Raw genomic sequence first — 18,517 nt, 5'->3', positions numbered from 1 at the left:
AAAGTCGCATTAGTGGAAACCTAGCCTAAGCCTTGTGGTTAACCACCTTTGAGGCTGTGCCATTTGGCAAGTTTAATTAAACACCTCCCCTGTTCAGCATCTTGTTGACCTGTAATAAACATGCTCCTAACTCGACCTACCCAAGATCTCCAGCCCAGCCTTAAAAATGGGGAAGTCTTTCCTGCCTTATTACTGGAAAATAATATCAGTCTTTCAAGCTGAATGAGCTAAACCAGCATGTATGTGAAAGTAGCACCAAGTTCATAAAGTGCACACAGTTCAAATAAAGTCCATTTGTGACATATAAGTGAATTGAGATTCTCTTTATATAAGGTGCATATAAAGATTTTCCAAATGCAACGTACTTCACAAAAACTGCACACCACTCTGTCATGTGCTCCCTTCACCGAGTGGAATGTACGCACACCTCCTTGTTAGCTGAGGATCGTTGTAGAGCCATACTTAAAGGAGGATTTCACTGTGTGCAGTGTGTGTTTGACCCCCTGCTGGGTCTAACAAGGAAGTGAGCGTGCATTGCACTCAGTGAAGGGAGCACATAACACAGAGTGGTGTGGCGTTTTTGTGAAGCATGTTGCATTTGGAGTTTATATGTACCTTATAAAAGAAGAATCTTATTCACTTATATGTCACAAATGGAGTTTATTGGAACTGTGTGCACTTTATGAACTTTTATGGTATTGCTACTTTCACATTGATTTAGGTTGTTCAATTTGGCTCATCAGCATTGCTATCACTATTTAATCTATCTGTTTTTGTGGGAACACACAGGTGATAGTAGCTGCATTTTTTTTTCTATCGTTTTACGCTTTTTTATTACCACTAGGTGGCAGCACACAGCTTTATTGATTATTTTGAAGGATGGTTCTGCAACACTGGAACACCCTTCTACAAGGATACCAAGCAGATTATCCCAGCCACCACTAGCTGGATCAAGGGGAAAGGGCAAGGGCCCTTCACCCTGACATCTTCAATTTGATACTGTATGTCAGAGATGGGAAACTCTGGATATCCTGGCCTAGGTACAACAGCAACTAACTCTGTGATCAGAACCAAAGATCCTCTATAACTAACATTGGATGCTTTGATAATCCCTTGGTCTCAGTTCAGGCTAATGCCTTCGGTTTACCTAAACAGAGAATGTGGAATTTAAAATTCACCACTAAACTAATATCCAGAGGGCCCTCCTAAATGTTTAAAGTTCCAAAAGTAGAACAATAGAAGGGACTTTTAAAATGCCACCCTGAAAACTATATGTAGTGCCAAACATGTATGCCTAGATAAATGTATAACATCTAACAAGCCCTCATTTCAACACAAACAGCTGAAAGGGCAAGGGTGAAAATCACCTCAAAAGATCATTAAAATCACATTCAAAGATTACGCCCCAACACAGTAGTGTTATGCTAATGTTTTTTGCGCAAAATGCTTCCTCAGTACACAGATGCATTCATATAGATCTTCAATCGGTCATAAGAAAGATCTACAAATGTAAATATATAGAATACGATTTTTAAGATACATAACTAATTATATACATAAGGCTTTTAAACGAAATAATATCTTTACTCTGATGTCCTCTCTATAACACTCAGGGAGAAAAACATACACCACACAACACATACTTGCCTTCACAAAGAAAAGCCCAAAACATACGTCACATCTGGAGAAGGACCCCCCACATGCATCCAAAGTGACAGGAAAACCGGTGCATGTGTGGGACGCTACTGGAAATGCATGCCGGACATGCATCATCAGTAAATCCCTGCCATCATGATGCTTACCTAGCTGGAATGCAGCAAGAGAGAAGGCAACCAGACGAGCCTCTGGGAGGACAGCAATCAAGTCACCATACAAGACAGCACCTCTCACCTGCAACATCTGCATTTCAAAATGGAACAAAAATACAACAACAGAGCCTGGACTAACCAGCAATAAAGGGGGACCCCTCAGCTCAACACTGAAGGAATATGGTAGCACAGGCCAAGGGAGACAACAAAACAGCCTACCACAGATGGGTCTCTAATCAAACCAAAAACTAAACAAATAAAACAAAAAATTGAAAAAGTAAATGATATACAAATAAAATATGGAACACAAAAAAAAAATAAAAAAAAATATAGAAAACGAATAGACAAATACATTTTTTTTGTGTTCCATATTTTATTTGTCTATTTTTCTTTTCTTTTTTTTTTTTAGACAATCTTTCCCTTGTCTAAATAAAACAAAGACAATTCCATAGCTCAACTCACCAACCAGTCTGCTGACCAACCAAATTAACCTGTCTAACCGTCTGTTAAAAGCAGAGGTTTAGCTAGCACACATTTGCAAACGCATGTGAAAGCTGCAAGGCCTCGTCACGGCACCATGTGTTGCTTGCAGTCCTAACACTACAAATTTATAAGTGTCTCCACAGTGGAAACACATGCATGGAATGGCTAGATGTGGACAGGTGAGCCTGGAGATTGCCCAAGCCCCCTTAAAGGAACAGGAGAACACAGGACACCCAGCAAGAGCACAATGGCATCGAAGGTGCCCAGTGTGTACCCAGAGCACATATACAAACAGTAACAAAAAAATGGCCACTGCCCACACCTATAACTGGCATTCACAGTTAGGAGCCCATGGAGGGCATATACATATAAAACAAAGACAATTCCATAGCTCAACTCACCAACCAGTCTGCTGACCAACCAAATTAACCTGTCTAACCATCTGTTAAAAGCAGCGGTTTACTTAGCACACATTTGCAAACGCATGCGAAAGCTGCAAGGCCTCGTCACGGCACCCTGCTTTGCTTGCAGTCCTAACACTACAAATTTATAAGTGTCTCCACAGTGGACTATTTCCCTTGTCCAAGCTTTTATTCAGGGTATATATTGGATCATGCCCCCTTACAGTAGCCTGTGCTTCATTGGTTCTTGCTGCCCTGCCACACTTAAACCACTTTTCGCCTGGCCTATAGCAGATTGGTGGCCGGGAAGTGGTTCTGTTATCCTTGCTGGGCATCATATGACATGCCAGCGTGCAGTACGGCGATCGTAAGTGCAACATGTCAGTGTGACACGCTGCATCTCCAATCATGGTAAGGAGCCTCTGACAAAGGTTTTTTACCATGTGATCCACTGTGACCAATCACAGCTGATCATCGTGTGAACCAGAAAGTGCAGGTAAATGGCATTCCTCGGTCTGCACTGACAGGGGGAGCTGATCGGCGGCTCTGACTGTCAGGGGGGGTCTGTGCTGATAATCCGCACATTGATTATCAGCGCAGCCCCCATCAAATGTGCCAATCAGTGCCCAATAGCTGCCAGTCAGTGTCCCTTAATAAAGTCTCTCAGTGCCCACCACAGTGTCAATCAGAGCCCACCATAGTGCCAATCAGTGTCCATCACAGTGCCCAGCAGTAACACCTGTCAGTACCTCATCATCAGTGCCATCTATTAGTGTACATCAGTGCCACCTGTCAGTGCCCATCACTTTTACATATCAGTGCTGATCAGTGCCAACTCATCAATGCCACCTCATCTGTGGCATCCTCATCAGCGCTGTAAACAAAAAAATACTTAAAATTTTTGAAAAAAAACAACATTTTTTAACTTTTTGCTATAATAAATATCCCCAAAAATGTTTTAAACTAATTTTTTCATCAGTTTAGGCCAATATGTATTCTACATATTTTTGGTAAAAAAAATTGTAATAAGCTTATATTGATTCCCCGCCAGTGTCATTTATACAGTAATCAGCGCATTTGTATAGCACTGACTGCTGTATAAATGTCACTGGTCCCAAATAAGTGTCAAAAGTGTTCGATCTGTCCGTCTCAATGTTGCAGTCCTGCTAAAAATCTCTGATCACCACCATTACTAGTAAAAAAAAAATAATAATAATAAAAATGCCATAAATCTATCCCCTATTTTGTAGATGCTATAACTTTGGTTAACACTACCCCTTGGTTAACACTAGTGGTGATCAAGGGGTTAAATGTGTTCCCTGGGAGGGTTTCTAACTGTGGTCAGAGGGGACTGATTGGAAGAGGAGAGAGATCATTGTTCCTGATCACTAAGAACAGCAGATCTCTCTACTCCCCGTCAGAACAGGGATCTGTTTGTTTACATTGACAAATGAAGGGGCTGCTCTGCCTGCAGAATGTGGGTAGCACAAGTGTGAATCTAATCTTACTTGGCTAGATCAACAGGAAAAAACAAGGCAGAAACCTAAAAAAATAAAACAAATGCAGTTACAACAGCTAGGAATTGGTAAGCTGTAATAAATTATATTTTTGCTTTTGGGTTTAATACCACTTTAAACAAACCATAGCTATTTAAGTCCTTTCACATAAACTGTCTGGTCAGTTCTGCCTGTCATTTTTTTAATGGTTCATATACAGGGGTTGGACAAAAATATTGAAACACTACATGATTTGCAGGTGTGTAGGTTTAGGGCTGAAAAAACGAATCGATTATGAAATTAATCGATTACTATTTTCATAATCGATTAATCGGCCAGTAACAAAATAGGGTTAAAGTTAATGAGTCTGATGATATTTACCAGACTGACCCTTTAATAGTATATCTCTCCTCTAATAGTATATGCAGCATATCTCCTCTAATAGTATATACAGTATATCTCCTCTAATAGTATATACAGTATATCTTTCCTCTAATAGTATATACACTATATATCCTCTAATAGTATATACACTATATCTCTCCTCTAATAGTATATACAGTATATCTCTCCTCTAATGGTATATACAGTATATCTTTCCTCTAATAGTATATGCAGTATATCTCTCTTCTAATAGTATATACAGTATATCTCCTCTAATAGTATATACAGTATATCTTTTCTAATAGTATATACAGTATATCTCCTCTAATAGTATATACAGTATATATCCCCTCTAATATATACACAGTATATATCCCCTCTAATATATATACAGTATATCTCTTCTGTCTGTTATTCTCAGTGGATTAGATATTTTGCTCCCTAACCATATAATTGGTTATTTATATTTACCATTGCATATAGAGATATTTAAGAATAAATTGCCTTTTTTTAAAACTTTACATATTAACTAAATTATACACCACACTTTTTTTAGGTTATTAACTTATTAATCGATTAATCAAAACAATAATCAGTCAAAGAATCGATTATCAAAATAATCGTTAGTTTCAGCCCTATGTAAGTTACAACATATTTCACGTTGTAAACGCAACTGATGAAACATTTTGCTTCCACTGTGTAATGAGATACCTAACTAACAGTGGGAAGCCTCACTTTCGCCATTCACTGTGTGAACTGTGTAAAGGCCGGGGGACCAGCTAGATCACAGGACACAGGCTTTTCACTCAAAAGGAGGGTTATTGAACTTAAATAGCTCTACAGCCGCAAAACAAAAGAAAAAGGTTTCAGCCTCACCGACTTGCAAAGTCCAGAATTGCTATCTCCATCAAACAGTCCTTGATTTCTGTTGCAGGTAGCTTACCCTGCCAGGAGTCTTCCAGGCAGGACACTGTTGTCCACTTTTGTTGCTGCAAACCAAACACAAAACACAAACCACCATCCATCATCTCCTCTACACCCCTCCACACCCATGTACAACTTCCTGTCTTATTTTAAACCCACTTCCTCTGACAGGTGAGTTAACCACTTTTATTCCCTTAAAGGTCCAAACAGAGGGGAAACATATCAACCTTCCAGGACCCAGCCACGGCTAGCAGGTCAAAAAGTAAAAGTCCAGAATTGCTATCTCCATCAAACAGTCCTTGATTTCTGTTGCAGGTAGCTTACCCTGCCAGGAGGCTTCCTGGCAGGACACTGTTGTCCACTTTTGTTGCTGCAAACCAAACACAAAACACAAACCACCATCCATAATCTCCTCTACACCCCTCCACACCCATGTACAACTTCCTGTCTTATTTTAAACCCACTTCCTCTGACAGGTGAGTTAACCACTTTTATTCCCTTAAAGGTCCAAACAGAGGGGAAACATATCGACCTTCCAGGACCCAGCCACCGCTAGCAGGTCAAAAAGTAGGGGAGGGGGGCACATGGCTGGTACCAATCCTTCTGCAGCAGCTGAAAACCCTCTCCTTACCGCCAGCATTCAGCTGCTGCAGGAGGAAATTACAGCGATCGGTACCAGCATGCTGCTCCAGCTGTCACTTCTGTCCATGCCCCTTCTTAAGCTGTTCATCTCCTGTACTCCTCTGGTCCCCCTGCAGTGGTCCCTTCCTCTCCCCATGGCTAGCTGTGCAGTAAGTGGGTGGGCTGAATAAAGGCATAATCATCAGCATTAAGATGTTCAGCATGTGATCAGTAAGACAGCCACAAAATAGTTAAAACATAACCCTCCTTGGCACTCATTCCCCTGGTCTTCCCTTGCCCTCTCTCCATCCTGAATAGGGAAGACAAAGAGAATGAGTGCCAAGCAAGGTTATGTTGTAACTAATTTGTGGCTGTCTTAATGATCACAACTTCAGCCCACCCACTTACTTCGCAGCTAAGCAGCGGGAGAGAATGGGGGCGCTGGGAGGGAGACCAGAGGAGAACATGGGGCTTACTATACAGCTATAGCCTGGGAGTCTGGGACTCTCACTTTCCTGTCTTATTGAGCTGCCTTTTCCGCCTGTCTACTGTATCAGCTGTTTCACATTTTGTGTAGTGCACCCCTACACTATGCACTCTGTAGAGAGTGCACTCTTAAACCCTGCACTTTGTATACAATACACCCCTAAACTCTGCACTCTGTACACAGCGACCTCTGAACTTTGCGCTCTGTACACAGCACACCCCTGAACCCTGCAATTTGTACACAGCACACCCCAATACCCTAAACCCTGCACTCTGTAGATATCACATCCCTGAATTCTGTAGGTACTGCACCCCTAAACCCTGCAATTTGTACATTGGCACCCCTGAACCCTGCACTTTGTATTTAGCACTCGCCTGCACTCTGTACGTAGCACACCCCTGAACTCTGCACTCTGTACGTAGCACACCCATGAGTCCTGTACTCTGTATGTAGAGCACCCCTAAACCCTGGGGTGTTTCCAAACTTCTGTCTTTGCCCCAGGTGAAAGAATGTCTAACTTTGCCACTGGCTGATAGTAATGCAGAGTCATGTCAGAGCTTCCGGAATTTCAAAGAGGGCAAATTGCTGGTGCCTCAGTGACTGAAGTTGCCAATTTGTTTGCGGTGTCGTGAGGTACAGTATCAAAGGTTATGACTGCATATACAGTTTCCAGGAAAACATTGTCTGATAAGCATAAGCGCGATTGACATGGTCAACTGACCAAAAGAGATAAGGGGACATTGTGCAGGATTGTGACCTGCATTTCTGCATGAAGAGGGATATTGGATTCCATTATCCATCATCCAAGACTTACTGTATATTTGTCAATTCCCAGGAGAATTTAGGCTGTCTTGGATGCCAAAGACCGACAACAACATATTCAATAAGGATTTTGTTCTTTTACAATACTTGTTTCCATAATTTTGTCCAACCCCTGTACATATACTGTATGTATATTTTTTGTCCTGACTAGCCACATGTTTTGGTTTTTATAGTGTGTTTTATGTTCTCTATATATTTATTTTTTTACTTAAGTTACATTTTAAAAAACAATGTTTTGATTTTTTTAATTATTGGTCTTGTTGATATGCAAATGTTTTATCACAGGACTGGGCTCTTGGTGTTTTACATGCCAAGATTATTGCTGCTATAACTCTGATGGGTCCTCAGTGGTGGTTGAAAACGGTTATTGAACAGGTAAGGAATCCCCATGTTCTATTATGCTCTAACTGGGCTATTGTATATAATATCTGTAATATAATATCCAAAAAGTAAAAAATGAAAAATTTGGTTCAGGTTCAACATCCCCAATAATAATAATAAAAATATAAAAAAAATAATTGATTTGATTCAGCTTGCACATTGGTTTCATGACCAATTCATTTGAATCTGACTCAGGAATAAAATGGGGAGGCTTAAGAATTTTAGCATGCTTTTATTAAGGTTGCATAAATTAATTACAGAATAACTAGTTTCCACCTAAAAGAATGGTCACTAGATCAAGTTCCAGTATAGTGGTTATGAAGGAAAGTATGTTACAATGTGAGGGGAGGGGATCCAAAGTCTCCAGTTTTGATCAAAAGTGTCGACAGCCCCTGTGTATTCATGTCAATTTATAAAGGGGAATAAATAATTATTCTGACTTATCCACATAGGTGGCGATGAGGAATTGGGGTGAGGGAAGATCCAAGTAGGTACTCTTTTTAGCATAAAAGAACAAAGTACTTATAAATGTTTTACGAATGGTAAAAATGGTACAAAACGTTATAGAACGGGGATGAACTGATGGAGATGATAAAAATTCAGTTAGTTGGAGGTGTGATAGGCTTCCCTGAAGAGATCTCCTAAAGGCAGCCAGATTAGGAAATAGCAGGACAGATTGGGGTAGAGAGTTCCTGAGAATGGGAGAGACTCTGGAGAAGTCCTATAGATGTGTATGTGAGGAGGAGACAAGGAAGCTTGAGAGCTGGAGGTCTTGAGAGGAGCAAAGAAGACAGTTTGGGTGATAATTGAAGGCAAGGTTGACAATGTAGCTTGGGGCAGAGTTGTGAATGGCTTTGTATGATGTTAGTAGCTTGAATTTATTTTGCTGGGCAAGTAGAACCCAGTGGAGGAGTTGGCAGAGAGGGGTGGCAGATAATAAGCTGTTGGTAAGGTAGATGAATCTGACCGCAGCATTCATGATAGATTGAAGAGTAGAGAGGTAGGCCTATGAGAAGGGAGTTGCAATGGTCAAGGCTAGAGCCTTGACCATTGTCTCTAACCTTTTGACAGCGATTGGATTTGGGGCTGAAAGGACAGGCCTGAGTCTAGGATTACACCTAGTACCCATGCGTAAGGGGATGGACTTATAGTGGCATTATTGATCTTCATTGGAAAAGTCGGGTAGGGGGACATGGGCCATATTATCTTCCCAGTTTTAGAGAGATTTAGTTTAACCACCTCAATACAGTGCACTTACACCCCCTTCCTGACCAGACCAATTTTCAGCTTTCAGCGCTCTAACACTTTGAATGACAATTACTCAGTCATGCAACACTGTAGCCATATGAAACTTGTGTCCTTTTTTTCACACAAATAGAGCTTTCTTTTGGTGGTATTTCATCACTAGTGGGTTTTTTTTTTTGTGCTATAAATAAAAAATGCCGTAAATTTTGTGAAAACAATGCCTTTTTCTTTTTTTCCATCAAAATTTTTTGCAAATTAGTAATTTTTCTTCATAAATTTTGGCCAAAATTTATACTGCTACATATCTTTGGTAAAAATAACCTAAATTAGTGTAAATTATTTGTTTTTTTTTAAAGTTATAGAGTCTACAAACTATGGTACCAATCACTGAAAATTGATCACATCTTCTCAGGCCTTCAGTATATCAGGTGTATCTCATTTCTTGAGACACTAACAAGTCAGAAAAGTACAAATACCCCCCAAATGACCTCTTTTTAGAAAGTAGACATTCCAAGGTATTAAGTAAGTAGCATGATTTTTTTTTTTTTTTGTTGTAATTTTTTCCCACAATTCTTTGCAAAATGACGATTTTTTTATTTTTTTACAAAATTGTCATATTATCAGGTTATTTCTTACACACAGCATATGCATACAACAAATTACATCCCAAAATACATTCTGCTACTCTTCCCGAGTATGGCGATACCAAATGTCTGGGACTTTTACACAGCCTGGCAACATACAAAGGTCCAACATTGAAGAAGCATCTTCAGGCGTTTTACTAGCATAAATGACACATCTCATTTCTCAACCACCTATTACACTTTTGAAGGCCCTGGAGCACCAGGACAATGGAATTGCCCCCAAAACGACCCCATTTTGAAAAGCAGACACCCCAACGTATAATCTGTGAGGCATAATGAGTCTTTAGAAAGGTTCATTTTTTTCCAGAAGTTTTTGGAAAATGTGGAAAAAAATGAAAACGCATTTTTTTTTACACAAAGTTGTCCATTTATCAGATATTTATAACACATAGCATGTACATAGCAAAGATGACACCCCAAAATACATTCTGCTACTCCTCCTGAGTATGGCGATACCACATGTGTGAGACTTTTACACAGCCTGGCCACATACAAAGGCCCAACACTGAAATAGCATCTTCAGGCATTCTACGAGCATAAATGACACATCTCATTTCTCAACCACCTATTACACTTTTGAAGGCCCTGGAGCACCAGGACAATGGAATTGCCCCCAAAACGACCCCATTTTGAAAAGCAGACACCCCAACGTATAATCTATGAGGCATAATGAGTCTTTAGAACGGTTCATTTTTTTCCAGAAGTTTTTGGAAAATTTGGAAAAAAATGAAAACGCATTTTTTTTTACACAAAGTTGTCCATTTATCAGATATTTCCAACAGATAGCATGAACATAGCAAAGATGACACCCCAAAATACATTCTGCTACTCCTCCTGAGTATGGCGATACCACATGTGTGAAACTTTTACACAGCCTGGCCACATACAAAGGCCCAACATTCAAGTAGCACCATCAGATGTTCTAGGAGCATAAATGACATATAGTTTCCTGGCAACCTATCATTTTTGAAGGCCCTTCATATTTCTAACACATAGCATGTACATACCAAGAATTACAATCCAAAATAAATTCTATTGTGGAAAGGGTAAAAAAAAAGCATTACCTGTGTAGTATCCACCAGAGCGCTGGTCCAGGCAGCAGGCAGGGATGTGCTTAGTGACAGCAATGGTAGTTATCAAGGCAGCCGGCAGGAATATTGTCTATAGTCAGCACAAGGATATTGTCAGCACGGCAGTCCATAGAAATTGTCCAGGCAGAGACAGCCAGCACAGCCATAATATTGGTCCTGGTACACTGTTACCTGCAGACACTCATTATCGCAGCGCTCTCCAGTCCTTCATAAACATACTGCCTCTTGCTACAGCTAATTATTTGCATAGTCCAGGTAGCGGTGTGGTCCGTTCATGCGGCAGGCAGAGGCATGGTGGCAGTAAGTCAGAGGCAGGCTGAGGGCCGCAATCACGTAAGACCTGTGCACAGGGGCACAGGGGTAGAGGCTTCGACCCACCCAAATCTCTAAGAAGCCTCCGGACTCCAGACCCTATTCCGAAAATTTGAAGAAACAATAAAAATTGTTTCCTCCATCCGGAAAAACATTTCTGGATCCCCTCACATGTGAGACCACTGTGTCCTAGAGTAGCAGGGCAACAGATCAGTCCAAGCGGTAGGCAAAAGCATAGTCCACAAAACAGGCCAGGGTCAGTTCACGTCGAAGCAGTCCAAACAGTAGGCAGAGGCATAGTCAAAAAACAGGCCAGGGTCAGTTCACGTGGAAGGCAGTGGCATGGTTATTTGGGGAAGCATGAAAAATGGTCAGCACAGATAATGAAAATGGGGAAATGGTTAGAAATATGGGCTAATATTTTTAGGGATGTATGATAAAGTTTGAAGCATTCACCAATGCAAAGGCCAGGTTGGGAGGGACAATCGGGACAATGGTAGCTGGCATTTTTTCGAAACCCTTTTTTGGTGCACACGCGACATTTTTTTTGCCGTCTTCGGCCTGTTTCAGATGCTGGAATTCTGAAGGGGAAGTGGCGCTCACGAAGTCGGCAAACAGCCTCAGAGTGAAGGTCTTCTGGGGGGGGGGGGTCTTTGGTGATAGATGAGGGACATGACAACTTCTTCGATGAATTTTAGGAAGGGGGCGGGGCTTTCCATGGATTTGGTGTAGACTATGTAGGAATTATAAATGGCCAAATGGATTAGATAGATTGCTACTTTCTTGTACCAGAATCGGGACCTCCTTATTGACAAATAGGGCTGAATCATTTGATCGTTGAAATCCACTCCCCCATGTAGAGATTATAATCTTGGACACACGTTGGCTTTTCAGTGGGACCTTGTCTTCTTTGAACATCAATTGTAGTGTCCTCATGGATGGTGGACATCATGTACACGTCCCTTTTATCCTTCCACCTCAAGGCCAGCACTTCGTTGCATCTCAGTGATGCTCTTTCCCCCCTTCGCAGCTTTTTTTTTTGCCAGTGATTGTGGGAAGCCCTTTCTATTTTTTCTGCAGGTTCCGCAGGCCAGGGTTTTTGCAAGGTATAAGTGTCTGAAAAGGGGCAGGCTGGTGTAAAAGTTGTCAAGGTATATGTGATATCCTTTGTTCAGAAGAGGGTATGCCAGGTCCCATACAATCTTTCCAGTTGTGCCCATGTAGGCCGGGCACTCAGGGGGCTGGAGCTGGGAATCTCTTCCTTCATATATGCGGAACGCATACAGATATCCCGTGGCTCTCTCACACAGCTTGTATAATTTTATTCCATATCTGGCCCTTTTGCTAGGTATATATTGCTTTATTCCTACCCGGCCTGCAAAGGGTACCAGGGACTCATCGACACACATATTTTGATCGGGGACATAGAGTTCTGCAAATTGTTGGGAAAAGAAATTTATCAGTGGGCAAAGTTTACATAACTTGTCATAATTTGGATGATTGTGGGGAAGGCACTCGGTGTTGTCGCTAAAGTGAAGAAAGCGCATTATCTTCTTGTATCGGGACCTGGACATTTCGGCAGAATAAATAGCCATGTGGTGGATGGGTTGGGTGGACCAATAGGCATGTCCTTCATTTTTTTTGTAATACCCATGTTCATGGTGAGGCCCATAAAAATGTTGAACTCCTCCAAATTGAGATCTTGCCACTCAAAGGGATGGGCATATGATGAGTGGGGGTTATTGGCAATATACTGCTGGGCATATAAATTTGTCTGGTCCACAACTAATTGCAGAAATGTGTCGGGCAAAAACAGATGAACAAAATCGATCTCTGAAAAATTTTGGGTGTTGGTCTGCACACCTGGCTGTGCTGTGAAAGGGGGAATAATTGGTAATGCCGAGTCGGAAGGCAGCCATGTTGGGTTGGCAAGACCTTCTAGCATAAATGTAGAGGCTCTTGGGGGATGTGACACTCTAGTAGTTGGATTGGAATTTCCTATGCTGGTACTCAGGCGTGATGTGCCAGCACTGGTACTGGGTCTGGGCAATTGTTGGTGAGGCCCATCGCCGGCGGCAAAGCTGGTACTAGGCATTTGATCCCGGGGCCTAACGCTGACAGCAGCGCTGGTACTGGGCCTGGGAATTGGTTCTTGGGGCCTATTGCTGGCAGGAGCTCTGATACTGGGCCTGGGAATATAATCCTGGTTTTCAGAGGGCCTTGCCCTTTTAGGAGGGACTCATTCTTCCTCAGAATCATTTTCCGATTCACTATTCGGGTTAAATGCCGAATTTGATTAGGAATCGGAATTGGAATCTGATGAGAATTCCCCGTTGCTCTCATCGGTCATGGAGAGGATCTGGAATGCCTCCTCGCTGGTGTATACTCTTTTGGCCATGACGCTGATGGCTGTGTGACAGGTGACGTTCACTGATGGGCTGTGCGATGGGTGGCAGGTGATGGCGGTGTGACAGGCCACGGACTGTGACGGGTGATGGTCACTGATGGCTGGCAGTCACTGATGGGTGATGGTCACTGATGGCTGGCGGTCACTGATGGGTGATGGTCACTGATGGCTGACGGTCACGATGGGTGGCGGTTGATGGCTGGCGGTCACTGATGGGTGACAGGTGACGAGTGATGGCTGGCGGTCACTGATGGGTAACAGGTGATGGGTAACGGTTAGCGGTCACTGATGGCTGGCGGTGACTGATGGGTGGAGGGTGATGGTTGGCGGTCACTGATGGGTGACGGGCAATGGCTGGCGGTCACTGATGGGTGAAAGGCGATGGCTGGCGGTCACTGATGGGTGACAGGCGATAGATAGCGGTCAATGAGGGGTGACAGGCGATGGCTGATGTGTGACGGCTGGTGGTGGTTGATGGATGGCGGGTGAAGTCTGGTGGTCACTGATGGGTGACTGTTGATGTCTGCCGGTCACTGATGGGTGATGCCTGGCGGTGGCTGATGGGTGACGGGTGACGTCTGGTGGTCACTGATGGATGACGTCTGGTGGTCACTGATGGATGACGGGTGACGGGTGATGTCTGGTGGTCACCGATGGGTGACGGGTGATGTCTGGTGGTCACTGATGGGTGGCGGCTGGCGGTGGCTGATGGGTGACGGGTGACAGTTGACGTTCACTGGTGGGTGATGGGTGACAGCTGGCGGTCACTGATGGGTGACGGGTGACAGCTGGCGGTCACTGATGGGTGACGGGTGATGGGTGACAGGTGCACCGCTGACGGTCACTGATGGCAGTCTCCTATGTGACAGGTTCACTTTATTGGGTGACTGTGGTGACTGTTGGGTGACAGATGACAGTGGGGGGGGGGGGGGCGATCTGATCAGTGTGGTGTTTGTGCAGACACTACAGAACACAGATTGATAACTCACTGCTCCAGGCTCTTCTCTCCTCACACTGGAAACGGTGTGTGAGGTGAGAAGAGCTTGTAACAGTCAGTTACCGCTCTGTGTTTACATTTAGTGATCGGCTGTGAAAGGTTCACAGCCGATCACATGGGTAAACAGCCAGCCAATGGCTGTTTACCGGCATCTGTGACGAGCAGTGTTCCCGGGGAACACGCCGCCACCGATGTGAACGAGCAGCGCGCTCCCGATCCCGCGCATGCGCCGTTTACACGCTACGAGCACTAGCTGTGATCGGCCGTGACTTCATCACGGCCGATCACGTGGTAAACAGCCATGACCAATGGCTGTTTACCACCCTCGGTGGTGAGCGGTGTCTCCGTGACACGCCGCCACCGAGGGAACGGGGATGCGCGCGCACAATCGCGTGCATTCCCTGTTTAAACGGGAGGCCGTCATATGACGGCCTCCCGCCACAAGAGCTGCGCCGCCTGGCCGTCATTTGACATCCGGCGGTCAGCAACAAGTTAAGGAAACGGTGCAACATCCACGTGGAAATGTCAGTTAGTAATCTGAGAGGAGACTAAAGGGGTAAGAAGTGAAAAGAGAGATTTCGGTATACCCACGTAGAGGTGCCATTGGAACCCGTGGATAAAAAGATAAGAGGTGTTTTGACACAAAAAGTCAAAAATAGTGTGTATTTCCATACAGTATTAAAAAATTGGAAACTATCTGAGCCTGACCATATGCTTCCTTCACATTTCAGTCCAAGTCACATTGTTGGGTCTCTACTTTCCTGTAGTGCACTGAATAGGACAGGCATGTCCAAAGTCTGGCCTCCGTTCCTGTTTAATATGGCCCCCCTGGTAATTTGGATATACAGTGGGGACAGAAAGTATTCAGACCCTCTTAAATTTTTCACTCTTTGTTATATTGTAGCCATTTGCTAAAATCATTTAAGTTCCTCATTAATGTACACAGCAGCCCATTTTGACATTTTTGCAGATGTATTAAAAAAGAAAAACTGAAATATCTCATGTTCCTAATTATTCAGACCCGTTGCTCAGTATTTAGTAGAAGCACCCTTTTGATCAAATACAGCCATGAGTCTTTTTAGTCTTTTTGATCAAATACAGCCATGAGTCTTTTTGGGAAAGATGCAAAACGTTTTTCACACCTGGATTTGGGGATCCTCTGCCATTCCTCTTTGCAGATCCTCTCCAGTTCTGTCAGGTTGGATGGTAAAGGTCTCTCCAGAGATGCTCAATTGGGTTTAAGTCAGGGCTCTGGGTAGGTCATTCAAGAACAGTCACAGAGTTGTTGTGAAGCCACCCTGTTATTTTAGCTGTGTGCTTATGGTCGTTTTCTTGTTGGAAGGTAAACCTTCGGCCCAGTCTGGGGTCCTGAGCACTCTGGAGAAGGTTTTCATCCAGGATATCCCTGTACTTGGCCGCATTCATCTTTCCTTCAATTGCAACCAGTCGTCCTGTCCCTGCAGCTGAAAAACACCCCCACAGCATGATCCTGTCACCACCATGCTTCACAGTTGGGACTCTATTGGACAGGTGATGAGAAATGCATGGTTTTCTCCACACATACTGCTTAGAATTTAGGCCAAAAAGTTCTATATTTGTCTCATCAGACCAGAGAATCTTATTTCTCACCATCTTGGAGTGCTTCAGGTGTTTTTTTTTGCAAACTTCATGCAGGCTTTCATGTGTTTTGCACTGAGAAGAGGCTTCCATCAGGCCACTATGCCATAAAGCCCCGACTAGTGGAGGGCTGCAGTGATGGTCGACTTTCTACAACTTTGTCCCATCTCCTGACTGCATCTTTGGAGCTCAGCCACAGTGATATTTGGGTTCTTCTTTACCTCTCTCACCAAGGCTCTTCTCCTACCCGATAGTTCAGTTTGGCTGGATGGCCAGCTTTAGGAAGGTCATCCCAAACGTCTTCCATCTGTGCCTTGCCACGATTCTGTATTCTGAGCTCTTCAGGCAGTTCATTTGACGTCATGATTCTGATTTGCTCTGACATGCACTATGAGCTGTAAGGTCTTATATAGACAGGTGTGTGGCTTTCCTAATCAAGTCCTATCAGTATAATCCAACACAGCTGGACTCAAATGAAGGTGTAGAGCCATCTCAAGGATGATCAGAAGAAATGGACAGCACCAAGTTAAATATATGAGTGTCACAGCAAAGTGTCTGAATACTTAGGACCATGTGATATTTCAGTTTATCTTTTTTAATAAATCTGCAAAAATGTCAACAATTCTGTGTTTTTCTGTCAATATGGGGTGCTGTGTGTACATTAATGAGGAAAAAAATTAACTTGATTTTAGCAAATGGCTGCAATATAACAAAATAACAATATAACAAAATATAACAAAGGGTGAAACATTTAAGGGGGTCTGAATACTTTCCGTCCCCACTGTGTATGTATATGTATGTGTGTGTATATATATATATATATATATATATACAGGGCCACAAAAGATATATACCATATGTACCCAGAAGTCTCCTGGGTTGCCATTGGAAGACTGTTCTGTCTATCATAGGAGGCGTGACTTTGTATTAACCACTTGCTTACTGGGCACTTAAACCCCCCTCAGTCCCAGACCAATTTTCAGCTTTCAGCGCTGATGCACTTTGAGTGACAATTACGCGGTCATACAACACTGTACCCAAATGAATTTTTTATCATTTTTTTCCCACAAATAGAGCTTTCTTTTGGTGGTATTTAGTTACAGCTCGGAGTTTTATTTTTTGCTAAACAAACAAAAAAAGATGCAAAAAAAAAAAAAAAAAAATCATGTTTTAATAGTTTGTTATAAAATTTTGCAAACGGGTCATTTTTCTCCTTCATTGAAGTGCACTGATTAGGCGGCACTGATAGGCTGCATTGGTGGGCACTGATAGGCTGCATTGGTGGGCACTGATGGGCTGCATTGGTGGGCACTGATAGGCTGCACTGGTGGGCACTGATAGGCATAGTTAAGGCGGCACTAATAGGCACAGATAAGGCGGCACCGATGGGCACAGATAAGGCGGCACTGATGGGCAAAGATGGGCACAGATAAGATGGCACGGATGGGTGGCACGGATAAGTGGCACGGATGGGTGGCACGGATGGGCACTGATAGGTACCACAGATAGATGGGCACTGATAGGTGGCACTGATAGGTGGCTCTGATAGGTGGCACTGCTGGGCACTGATGGGCGGCACTGCTGGGCACTGATGGGCGGCACTGCTGGGCACTGATGGGCGGCACTGGGGTGCAGCACCTGAGGCAGATTTTGGGTGGCACTGTGGGTGGCACTGCTGGGTGGCACTGTGGGTGGCACTGTGGGCACTGCTGGGTGGCACTGTGGGCACTGCTGGGTGGCACTGTGGGCACTATGGGCACTGCTGGGTGGCACTGACAGGGGGGCACTTACTTTATTTCAGGATGGCACTGCGGGTGGCAGGTGGGCACTGGCAGGGGGCAGGTGTCCTTTTAAATTGCTGGCCGTGATCGGGACTGATGTCCCGAACACGGCCGCCGGCGATCGGCTTTTTTTTTTTCTCCTCGCGCTGTCAGCGCGAGGAGGAATACTAGCCGATTACCGGCTCCGTTTTATCACATGATCAGCTGTCATTGGCTGACAGCTGATCACGTGATAAGGGGTCGGGATCGACCCCTTACACGGATCGGTGATCAGGCGAGTCTCACGGACTCGCCGATCACAGAGCGCGCCGCGCGCGCCCCTCAGGGGGCGCGCAGGCCGCTCGTAACCGGGACTACGTCAATAGACGTAGTCCCGAAAATGTGGGTCCGCGCTATTGCCGTCATTTTGCAATAGCGCGGATCCCAAGTGGTTAAAGAGGCTGCTGAGTAAACAGGAGATTCTCCTGTATGTAATCTGTCAGTGCTCGTCCCATCCACCTTCCTGTCTCCTCCGAGGCTGCAGATGGGCATCGATCAGGCTACACTGATGGCACATGTGAGGCTGCATTCATGGCACATGTGAGGCTGCATTCGTGGCACATGTGAGGCTGCATTC

At 43.9% G+C, this 18,517-nt stretch overlaps 1 protein-coding gene across 6 annotated transcripts in view; it reads left to right on the top strand.

Moving 5' to 3' along the window:
- MARCHF6 (membrane associated ring-CH-type finger 6) overlaps positions 1-18,517 on the top strand; it is a 1,566,402-nt gene that overhangs the window by 1,400,517 nt on the left and 147,368 nt on the right. For all 6 annotated transcript variants that reach the window (XM_077491957.1, XM_077491954.1, XM_077491953.1 and 3 more), the window contains one exon: positions 7,712-7,801. In XM_077491957.1, coding sequence (XP_077348083.1) covers positions 7,712-7,801 — 90 coding nt within the window. The remainder of the gene's footprint in view (positions 1-7,711; positions 7,802-18,517) is intronic.

The sequence above is a fragment of the Lithobates pipiens genome, unplaced genomic scaffold (genome assembly GCF_037356315.1).
Source record: "Lithobates pipiens isolate NorthernLeopardFrog02 unplaced genomic scaffold, aLitPip1_a1.2 Scaffold_19, whole genome shotgun sequence".
Lineage (NCBI taxonomy): Eukaryota > Metazoa > Chordata > Amphibia > Anura > Ranidae > Lithobates > Lithobates pipiens.
The sequence above is the reverse complement of the archived record's forward strand: the minus strand, read 5'-3'. Positions and strand labels throughout refer to the sequence as shown.